This window comes from Sodiomyces alkalinus (genome assembly GCF_003711515.1).
Source record: "Sodiomyces alkalinus F11 unplaced genomic scaffold SODALscaffold_8, whole genome shotgun sequence".
Lineage (NCBI taxonomy): Eukaryota > Fungi > Ascomycota > Sordariomycetes > Glomerellales > Plectosphaerellaceae > Sodiomyces > Sodiomyces alkalinus.
In genome coordinates this window covers 1,676,407-1,687,867 of record NW_021167086.1, presented here as the reverse complement: position 1 = coordinate 1,687,867, position 11,461 = coordinate 1,676,407, and the positions used below count along the sequence as shown (strand labels likewise).

The 11,461-nt window shown below is 40.6% G+C and overlaps 1 protein-coding gene across 1 annotated transcript; it reads right to left on the bottom strand.

Moving 5' to 3' along the window:
* Positions 1–1,040: 1,040 nt before the first annotated feature.
* Positions 1,041–2,279, bottom strand: SODALDRAFT_335251 (ribulose-phosphate 3-epimerase). The gene is made up of 3 exons (XM_028612405.1): positions 2,151–2,279; positions 1,674–2,049; positions 1,041–1,567 (listed from the first exon to the last, which is right to left on the bottom strand). Exons 1-3 carry the CDS (start codon positions 2,264–2,266, stop codon positions 1,301–1,303), a joined length of 759 nt encoding a protein of 252 aa, XP_028464841.1. The 5' UTR covers positions 2,267–2,279; the 3' UTR covers positions 1,041–1,300.
* Between the last annotated feature and the right edge of the window lie 9,182 nt (positions 2,280–11,461).

Below are 11,461 nucleotides of genomic sequence, written 5' to 3'. Positions count from 1 at the left end.
TAAGGGTATATAATAGCTCTTTGCTTAGTTTACTTACTTATATCTATTTATTTTTAGGAGTTATCTACGCTACAAGGGCGTAAACGAGATAACTAGGGCCGTATTATAACCGTGTAGATACGGTATTAGAGTGGTTTTAGTAGACGGTTATATAACCCCCCTTTTAAGGCCGCTAGATCTACTATCTATATATATATTAAGGATAGGGTTAGGATATCCCTATCAAGAGATGATTATTTAATAATTATCCTCTTTTATATTTGCTTATTCTACGTTTAAGGTATCTTTCTAGTTTAACCTTTATTGCCCTAATCAGAATAGTGACTTCCGATTTGCTTTTTTGCTAAAGATTATAGCGGTGTTGGTTATGTTTTGGTTATGAATGTGGTTTTGCTGGACTAACCTCTTTGTCTGATCTTTATCTTAACGATCTGGTGCCACTACGTCTTTATCAGATTATAATAAACTAATCTGTTAATTATAATAGTAATAGTAATACTAATAGTAATAGTAGTAGTAGTTTAGATATTCGAGTAATAGGTGGATAAGGAGCTAGATTCTATAATATAACCTTAATTAGTTAGATTTAATTATAAAATATAATAACGGGTCTTAATCCGAGTTAATAAGATTATACCTACTACTGCCTTTAATCAACTAAAGGGGTTAAATTAGTTCGTATATATAAAGCTTGAAAACGATATTATTGTTATATACGATCGTTATAACTATATATACGTTATGTTTATATATAGAAGATAGGATTCCGAAAAAGGAACTTTATAAGTCTATAACCAAACTATAATCGGAATAACCGGTTACAATAGTCGGAATAACGGCTCTTACTTATATATATATATATATATTTATCTAAGTAAAGTTTATAGTACTTTATAGGGATATCTAACTATAGGAAAAAAATAGGGGAAATAACTATAGATATATAGAATCAAGGTACTCCACACATCTAACACAATATAGTTTATCACACCTCGATAAGGTGGCTAAGGGCATGTAACATTAACAATATCCACTTCCGTGCCTAAACGTGTTTTCGGCCGTTAGGTTATTCCGCCTCCGCACCCGTTTGGGGAGGTCTGTGCTACAGGTAAGGCAGTGTTCACCGATGGTGGATGGGCTAGAAGAGTTGGACGGCCTACTTTTCGATATCCTGGAGTAGGAACTCGAATGTACGTCTCTGGAGTTGTTTGCAAACCCATCCTATGAATGGTTTATTTTCATACTTCTTGTCTGCTCTTCGAGACGGAATTTAAAGCTCCTCCATGCATAGAAACCTTCTTCAGTGGCCACCAAGGCATTTATTTACGGAATTCCTAAGGAGGCTGATCACTTCGGCGGGGTCCTTCGCCCCAAATACGGCGCTACCGGCGACGATTACGTTGGCGCCGGCGTTGGCCGCCTGGTCAATAGTTCCCGGACCCAGTCCACCATCGACCTCGATGTTCAGGTCAGGATACTTGCTCCGTAGAGCCCGGACTTTAGGCAATTCGGACGCCATGAACTTCTGACCGCCAAACCCGGGCTCGACCGTCATGATAAGGACCATCTGTCGCGGATGCACAATAGAAATGTGAGCGGCTGGGCGCATCGACCGGAGAGGAAAAGTAGTGCAGTTGGCGAAGATAATACTAATGGGGACATGGGTGACCTACATCTGGCCTTTCTAGCTTCTCGGGGCTTGCGAGGATATCCCAAAGCACATCAACAGGTGTAGCGGGCTTGAGAGCGATACCCGCTAACATACCCTGCTCGTGGATATATTGGATGAGCTCACGGGGTGAGCTTCGACGATCAGTCACTTCTTCCGGGCTCTCGGCGGCCGAAGAGTCGATGGAAGCCTCGTAGTGAAAGCAGTAGAGGTCACAGCCAGCCTTTTTAAACTCCTTGACCCATTTCTTGGGCTCCGCAATCATCATGTGGCAGTCGAAGGTACCCTTGCCGTAGTCCTCAGTGGGCTTCACGACATGGCTGCGGATCTTGACGACGACAGGCGGGCCAAATGTGAGGTTTGGCACAAAGTGACCGTCCCTAGAGGAAAGTGGCGGGCTCTTGTGTCAGCTCAATCGCATGCTGTCCGGAGCCCCTCCTATAAAGGGTAGAGGGGAGGGTGTGGGTTTTATCCTGTGTACATGATGTCGACATGAAGCCAGTCTGCGCCATTTTGGATAGTACGACAACACTCGGGACCGAGGCTGGCGAAGTCGGCGGAGAGAATAGAGGGAGCTATGATCGCTTTTGGTGCCATGATGATAGAGTGCTGGACCGTGGTTACTCGGTATACCTAGCTAGGCAGGTAAGGTACCGTAGGAAACGATAAAGGGAGAAGAGGGGACGAAGGGTACAAGGAACCAGTTTGCATGGGTATTGTCAGATACCACCAGCCACTTATCGAGGTATGACAAACCACATTGTGTCAGACGTGTGGAGTACCTCGCTCCTATGTATCCACACTTATTTCCCCTGCTTTTTCCCTATAGTTAGTGTCAGATGCCTATAGCCACCTTATCGGGGTGTGACTTACGCTATTTATGTACACGGATAGAGTACTTCCGGCAGATATATCTATATCGATTTCCCCTCTTTTTACCTTATAGTTAAATATTTCCGTAGAGTACTACTCTTTTTTAATATATATATATATCTTTTATATACCTTATTTATATACTAATAGCTGTAAGCCCGGCGTTCTGATAAAACGAAGCTATTCCGATAGATCCTGTAGCTTTAAGGCACTCAAAATAGCCTTAAGTCTATAGCAGGTAGTTTATTATTATCGGCTATATCCGCCTAGTTCATTTTAACCGTTATTTCGTTATTAGATTGCTTAATCCCCTCCTATTTAAATTGCTTAACTCGCTTAAGCCCTATCTTATTCTATCTTATTTAATCGCTCCTTATTTAGTCAATCGTTATAGTCGGTTTCGATAGTTTATTTCCTTATAGTCCTAGTTAGTTAGACAACAGCCTTAACTACGGTATTACCTATAATAGGCTATACGATCCTTACCTTACTAAAAGAATAGCGTTATTAGATCGAGGCTGTTATATAGATAGCCTACGCTAACCGGGTCTCTAACCTTATTAATCCAGACCTCGAGGAATCTAAATATTCTTAATAGCTTAAATCCTCGGAACCTCTAAAAATAATAGAAGAGGATGAGGATATATGGATAGTAAGTTTAAGCTATAGCAGGTAAAAGAGAATAAGTATTAGTAATAGTAATAAGGTCTAGCTACTCTTCACGGTTATATCGCAAAGACGGTTAATCCTAACCTTAAAGATTAGTACGCAGGGAAGAAGGAGGTTAAAGATATCCTAATCGCCTTGAAAGAGTATCTTAAACCTACTAACGCTACCTAGAAGTCCCTAGTTAAGAAGAGATAGGAAGAATATATATAAAATATATGGAGGATACCCTACGAGCGTTAGCTTTAGGACTTTATATCGCTATACCGAGATTCGAAGCTCTATAGCGTTAGATCTTCTAATACTAAAGAGGATTAACTCGACGCGTTTTTAGGGGTATTAGTATTATAGCTTTCGAGTAGTTAGAGGTATATTTTATAAAGATTCAACGGAAGATAAAGAAGACTAACCGACTATCGAAGAGTTTATAAACGAATATACGGTTTAGTCACGCTATAGGTATCCTTATAGGCTTAATAAGAAGTCTATAGCGTTATCGTTTTACACGGCGACGTTCTTAGGAAAGGATAAAGATAGTAGATAGTAGCCTATTAATTAGGGAGGTTAGCAGTAATAGAAAAAGGAGGATTCTTCGGTAAGGGAATTTATCTGCGATTACATTAAGATAAGAAGCGCTAAACGCTACTACTTTCCGTGGAGTAGCTACCCGAACGTTAATCCGACACGCTGCTAAAAGGGCTTTACGCTAATAAAGGAGGTGGTAGAACGCTACGACCGCATTATTAAGACCTAGAGTGCTTCTAAGCAAAAAAGGTTTAGGGAGTATATTAAAAAGGATATCGATAAGGCGAAAAATAAGGTAAAAGAGTCTAAAGCTAAGTTACTAGAGAAAGATCAGTCTAAGAAAGTATGTAATTTCGTTAATAATAGGGAAGAGGATTCTGATAATAGCTCTTACGATATATATTTTGCCTCTAATTTCGTGGGAGAAAAGGTGGCGTTAACTACCTCTTTAAATAGATCTTCGTTAACCTCGCGATCGATATTCTCGCTTCTATAGACTAAATAGGTGGTTAGCGGTAACCTTTTTAGTTAGCTTTTAATCGACTCAGGGTTCCTAAGGTATATAACCAATTAACGCCACCTGCTTAAGGACTTCTACCCTGCTACCACTATTATTAGATTTCAGATAGGTGGCGGCATCTGTAATCCAGTAAAGGGGTATAGCACGCTACGTCTTTAGGTTAAAGATACTAAAGGTCGTCCTTATACCCTTATATTAAAGAACGTGGTACTTATTAAAGGATACCCTACTACCCTGCTAGCGATACGTAGGTTATAGAAGGATTAGAACGCTGTTTTTATAACCGGTAAAGATATCTTAGTAATAGACCGATATACCTGCCTGCCGTTAACTAATATTAACGGCTAATATACCCTTAAACTGATAGAGGGCACGCTATAGCGCTTATAGCAGTGATAGCAGAGCTATTTTAATAGCTCAAGAGAACTAAAGCCTATAAGCGTGGTAGACGCCCGTTTATAGCACGAGAGATTAGAGCACGCTAACTCTTAAGCACTAGCGTAGTTATTAAAAGGCTATATAGGAGGTATCGTGGCTTTAAAAGGAGGTACGGCACCTTTAGTAGTGGACTACGAGGCTTACGCTATTAGTAAGGTAAAAAGAATAATACTGCGATATCCACCCACCTATAGGCTAATAAGGCCTTTTTAGAGGATTAACGTAGATCTGTGTTCTATAGATCCTACTGCTAACGGCGATGATACTATTACCCTATTCTATAATCCTAGTATATATAAAAACGTGACTAGAATAATACTAGGATATAAATATATACTATCCTCGATAGCTAATTTCGAACTCTTCTTATAGAGGTAGTATAGGCTGCTTATTAGTGTAATTAGACTCGACGGCAAGAGGGAGTTATAGAAGAAGCTGGATACCTAGTCTTTAGATCGTGGTATTCTGCTAGAAAGATTAGCTTTATATATAGCCGTATAGAACGCTAAGGCTGAATGGTATAGGGGTATTACCTTTGCTATCGCGAGAGTACCAGTAAAGGTATTAGGCTTTTAGTAGGATTTATAGCTAGAGATTATTATAGTCGCTATATACCTGTATAACCGGATTCCGCGTAGGGACCTAGGTTAGAAAACCCCCGAGGGAGCGTTAAACGCCTGGCTATAAAAGGAAGGTATTGCTAGCTTTATAAACACTAATCTCTTTATTAGCTACCTAAAGAGGTATAGTTCTAAGGCGTATGCGTTAACTGCTAACTACCTACGAGGAAGGCATAAGAAAGAAAAGCTCGTGCTAAGGGCATATGTCGGTTATTTAATCGGTTACGAGGGCGCTAATATTTTTCGGATTTAGGTGCTAAAATTATAGAGAATCCTGCGTATAAGGGACGTCGTTTTCGATAAGTTAGTCCTTTATAAAAACAGGGGGAGGAGTCTAATATGCCTTTAGAGCTATATAAAGAGCTTAATCTACTATTAGATTAAGGTCGGATTCACGATCCTTTTAGTGTTATAACCGATATCGTTAATTTCGGTATACCTGTGGTAATATAGCAGAACTCCACGATAGAGACATTAAAAGAGGGAAGGAGGCGTTAATAATAGCCTTAATCGTTAAGATCTAGGGGGGTGGCCGGCGGTAGTGTTAAAGGATCAAAACGACCGAAAACGCCTCTGAAAACTAATAGGTTGCTGACTAAGAGGTATTACGTGGAACGGCTGCCACGGCTACGGCAGGCACCGTGCCTGCCGTTATGCCTGCCGTTGGTTCTTCCTCTTTAACTGCTATTTTACCACCCTCTTTAATAACGGCATTAATTTTGCCCTCTTTAACAACCTCTTCTTCTTCAAGGCCTGCTTATACGCCCTTTTCGCCACCTCCTAACGATTCTCTAATTAAACACAGCGATTAAGAGGAATCTAAAGATACCAGCGGTTATTCCTTAGGTTCTTCCTCTACTATAGGCGAGGCCACCGACGATACTATCGGAATAAAATTATTATTACCTGACTAATCCGTTCTTAAAGAGGCCACTGCCACTACTCCTTAATCCAGTCTATAAGTAGCTACGTCTAATACCACTGCTACTACTACTATTCCTGCTTCACGGCTAACCTCCTATTCGCCTACTTTAGCTTTAACGCCTACCGCTATAAGGCAGCCTACTCGTAATCGCCGAACTCCTTCTAGATACGACGATTACGTCTCCCACTATACCTTCGAGAAGCCGAAAAAGCCGCTCTTACGCCGCGAGATACCTGAGGCACCACTAAATTAGGCTTAGATACTAAAGAGCCCTTATAAGCTGTAATAGCTTAGGGCAGCCGTATAAGAGGTAGATACACTTAGGTTGATAGATACCTTTAAAGTAGCAGAGCTACCCTAGGGTGGGTAACGTGCCTTAGACCTTAAATAGGTCTTTAAGTATAAGGTTAACCCGTCGGGGTACGTTAGTAAGTTTAAGACGAGGTTATATATACGAGGCGATTAATAGCCTAGAAAACCACCTTCACGCCTACGCCTCTACCCTCGCAGGAAGGACCTTTAGGCCGTTAATAGCTATTACTACCTATTTTAACCTAGAGACACGTTAGCTTAATACCGTTAACGCCTTTACTAATACTATCCTTAACGAAGAGATTTACGTTAAGAATCTACCCGGCTAGCCGCTGCTTTAAGCAGGAAAAGGTATATCTAAAAGTAACCTCGAGCCTCTTTTAAAGCTATCACGACCACCCTCGCACGGCATATAACGCCTGCGTAGGGCGTTATATAGCCTACGTCGCTCCCCTAAGCTATAGGACAAATAGTTCTTTTCCATTTTAGGTAAGTACGACCTAAAGTAACTAACTAAAGACGATTACGTCTTTAAAAGTAAGGAACTAATCGTCTTCTTCTACGTAGACAATATTATTCTAATCTATAGAAAGGAATATTAATCTGCTACTAATTCTCTTATATAACGGATATAGCAGCACTTTTATATAAGGGACCTCGGCTTACTTCGATAGTTCCTAGGGATTAGGGTTATTCGAAATCGCTAGTAACGTAGACTTTAGCTTTCCCTTAAGAACTATATTACCGAAAAGGTTAAGGTGTTATAGGTGGATTATAGTGGGAATAGAATTAAAGGCCCTCTTCCTTTTCTAACGTTTTAGAACTATCTACTACCAACCAATAAGTCTCTATAGAATTAATCCACCTATATCTACGGAAGGTCGGTTCTATTAATTACACCACCTATTAGGCCCGGCCTAATATCTCTAAAGCCGCTTTAAGGCTTACGGAATTTAATACTAACTCGTTAAAATAATATCACGATACCGTAGACAGGTGTTTAAAGTACCTGGCCTTAACTAAGCCTTTATGCCTTTACTTTAGACTACGCGATAACCACCTATAGCACGCACTTTACTATACTTTAGACGCGGCGTTTAGGGACGACTATAAGACTCGGTATAGCTTTTAGGGCTATACTAGATTATTACTCGGTGGCCCTATAGACTAGAAGGTAAATAAGTAAATAAGCGTTATAGCCTCTAGTACTAAAGCCGAGCTTATAGTATTTTCTGCTACTACTAGGCAGTATATCGCGATATAGCGTTTAGTTAAGGACCTGACCTTAACCTTTAAGGAGGAACTACTAACGGTATACTATGATAACGACTAAACGAGGATTCTGTTAGAAGCTCCACGCCCTTAGGTTATATCTAGATTAAAGTATCTAGATATCCACGCCCTTTAGATGCGTTAGATCGTCTAATAGAAAAAGTTCCTAATCGTATAGATCTTAACCTAAGGGATAGTTAGCAATAGGCTGACTAAGGTACTTCCCCCGTAAAAATATAAGGCGTTTATATATCTGTTAGGGATAGAGGTCCTAAGCTAGGGGGCTTAAGGTAATTTATAAGAGGCGCGGTGCTAAGTTTAAAATCTATAGCCTAGATTAACTGTTATTTAAGTGCCCTTTAGAGTATTATTTGGGCACTAGTTTTTGGCGTTTTGACGTGGTTTTAGGGTTAATTTAACCACCTGTTTTTACACGTTTTTAAGGTTTTTAGGAATAAAAAGAGCGCGCTTTTTAATACGCCGTTTAACTGTTAGATTAATATCTAAGCTCTATTTTACCCTAGACTTACGGCGTTAATTAAGAAGAATAGTCAGGATTAATCCTGCAGTTCTAGGGGTGTGTGTTAGATACCTATAGCCACCTTCTCAGGGTATGACTTACGCTATTTATATACACGGATACAGTACTTCCAATAGATGTATGTATATCGATTTCCCCTCCTTCTACATTATAGTTAGACATTTGCGTTGAGTGACTTTTACTCTTATTCAATGCAAACACATATCTTTTGCGTACCTTATTTATATGCTAATAGTTAGATATCCCCACGAAGTATTATACACTTTACTTAGATGAATATATATATACTTCCACGTATCTTATTTATATTCTAATAGTTATAAGCCCGGTGTTATAATATAGATTAATACATTTTCGACTCGCCTATTAACTATAGGCGCGTAATAAGAGTAAAATCGATAAAACCACTAGGATAGAGATTATAAATACCGCCTCCCTCCCGGGATATTATCGTAGCGGCACCGTAATACCGGCGCTATACTATAGCCGGAAGAGTCGTGGGATAGCGTTATCCCGACCTCGACTATACAGAATTCGTAACAGACCCACTTTTCGTAATATAAACGCTCTCCCCCCTCCTAAGGCAGGATATAGCACGGAACCAATATAAGACTAAAAGGGGACTACCGCGCCCCTTAGAACCGAGAGTAGCTAAGATTAAGGCAGAAATTCAGGCCGTACTAGCTAATAGGAATACGATCGAGTAGGTCGTAGAGCTAGTAGAGGAATTAATCACGATATATAGTACCCGTAAGGACGCTAGTACGATACCGCTAGTATACCTATACGCTTCCGTTCGATACGTTATCCGATAGAACCACAGAGCACTAACCCCCTAATCGCCTCCCCTTTACTAAGTCTAGGCGTAGAGTATACTAGGGAATCTACGGTCGCTAGTTAAGTGCAGGAATAACACCTATACTAACTTATACTAGCCCCTATTATAGATCCCTAGCTCTAATATAATACTAATCTTCCTAATAATCGCTAGCGATAACCTTCCCACGATTACTAAAGGGCGTAGAATAGCGACTGTCCTATCCTATATACTAGCTTTACCGTGGCACTAAGCTACTCGATAATCCCTCTCCCCCTTTTCTTTCCGCGGAGTATAAGGGGAGCCGACCTCCCTTTACCGTAATCTTCCCTTTATCCGCACTTCGCAGAGAATATTTCCCTTCTAAGCAGGCCACGCGGCTTAGTATCGTCTAACCGGCTACTAACGTGCCGAGAATATCTAAGGCTATCGGCGTACTAACCCTAAAAAGAAAAGCGTAGAACCAGCGTCTATATAAAAGGCTACCTAAGGTATAAGGGGCGTACTAGAGTCTCCGCTATACGCCCGAGAAATAGCCTAATTATAAGCTATAGACTTAAAACTTCTTTATCAGATTACCCGAGGTCCCTTAGCTTATCCTCCCTATTAGAGAGAGGGCTTCCCCTTATTCTACTAGCCTTTATCGGATTTACCCGAGGTCCCTTAGCTTATCCTCCCTATTAGAGGAAGGGCTTCCCTTAGTTTTACTCGCTTTCGACTCGCTTTTAGGCCGCCCTTATCCACGGGCTATAGCATGTATACCGCCGGATTAGGCTTTATCTTTACCTCGAGCGCTTTGAGCTTAGGAACCGGGTAATCTGCTATATTTATTATTTCTGACTAGGACCCTAAGCTCCTTACGGATAACGCCGTGGAAGGCCGTGGCACTATTCTCGGATTCTCCACGGCGTAACGTCCTTAGATAGCTAGATAGCCTATCGAGCGGAAGAACCGGCGACGTGATAGAATATCACGGTTTACTATCTCTCCTTAGCGTATCTCCGTTATTTTATAATATATACTCCTTTCCTTTCTCTTCTTTCCTTTCCCTTCTTCCTTTCCTATTATAAACACTATCCCGCCCACGGTTACTAAGTAGTCACCGTGCGGCACTTGTCGTATAGGCACACGGACCACGACGTGGTCTATAGGGGATCTATGCCTGACTAAGGGCTTCGGACCTCGGGTATCAGGATATAATAGGGGCGGATACCGGAAAAGACCGGATAGGATCCAAATAATATAGTACCTATAACACAGTCTTCACCACCTAAATTAAGGGTATAAGAGACTTATATAGATATAACTTAACAGAATACACATACACGAGATTTCTGCTCTACTAAGTTGATTATATAAGTACTATTTTGACGTGCGACAGCACTACCTTATAACTATTCCCCGCGAGAGGATGCCTGCGGGACGAAGGGCTTTTATTGCCCAGGGTAGATACTTAGAGATAGTAGTTTATAGACTATTTATAGGATACAGATAGGTATTATAGCGTCGCGTAATTATAGGAGAGCCGTATAAGGGTGTGGATAACCGCAGATACAGTACTTAGTCTAGTAGAAGAGTGGCTAGATTAATAGAACGTATAGATACTATAAGAAGCTATAAAGACATAGAAGTTAATTAAATAACCTCCGCGAAGTATTAAAGAAGACGGAGGCACTAAAGGCCGCTATTCTAGGCGACGCTTAGATTACCCTAAGTAGTAGTAGATATCTAAAGAATACCATGGTAATCCGTAAAGCGGTCAGGAGGTATAAAATAAGCCCTGTTACTCGGAGTACCGAGGAGGAAGGAACGGTAAGACTATAATACACTTATAACCCGAACTATCTAATCTCCCCGCCGTAGTTTCTATTGCGCTCTACGTAAACGCTAAAGTAATAACTAAACGCGCTCGTAAAACCTAAGCTATTACCATGTTATTATAGCTTTTTAAGTTTTAACGTTACCACAATCTCCTATAACTTCTTCGTATAATAAGTTTTTCTCTAATACGCCATATTATAGTAAATATTCTTATAAGGCCTCGTATTCTAGTAAGTTATCCTATATCCTACTAAGTCACCGCTAGGTTTCCAAAGTCCCCGTACTACTTTGCCCTCCTCGTAATACGTATAGCGGCGACCCTTTAATAGATAGGCGATTTAGTATTTCCTGCCCCCCGTTACCGCTTTCCTATTTTACGCACTATTATATCGTCTATAGCTAATGTATTATAGTTCGCCGCGCTAGAGCTAGCCGGTAACTAGAAATCTAAGGATAATATCT

Coding starts and splice junctions, on each gene's coding strand:
- SODALDRAFT_335251 (XM_028612405.1), bottom strand. CDS start 2,266: ATGGCACCAAAAGCGATCATAGCTCCCTCTATTCTCTCCGCCGACTTC. Junction 2,050..2,150: donor TGGCTTCATGTCGACATCAT/GTACACAGGATA, acceptor ACTTTCCTCTAG/GGACGGTCACTTTGTGCCAA. Junction 1,568..1,673: donor AGAAGCTAGAAAGGCCAGAT/GTAGGTCACCCA, acceptor CATCCGCGACAG/ATGGTCCTTATCATGACGGT.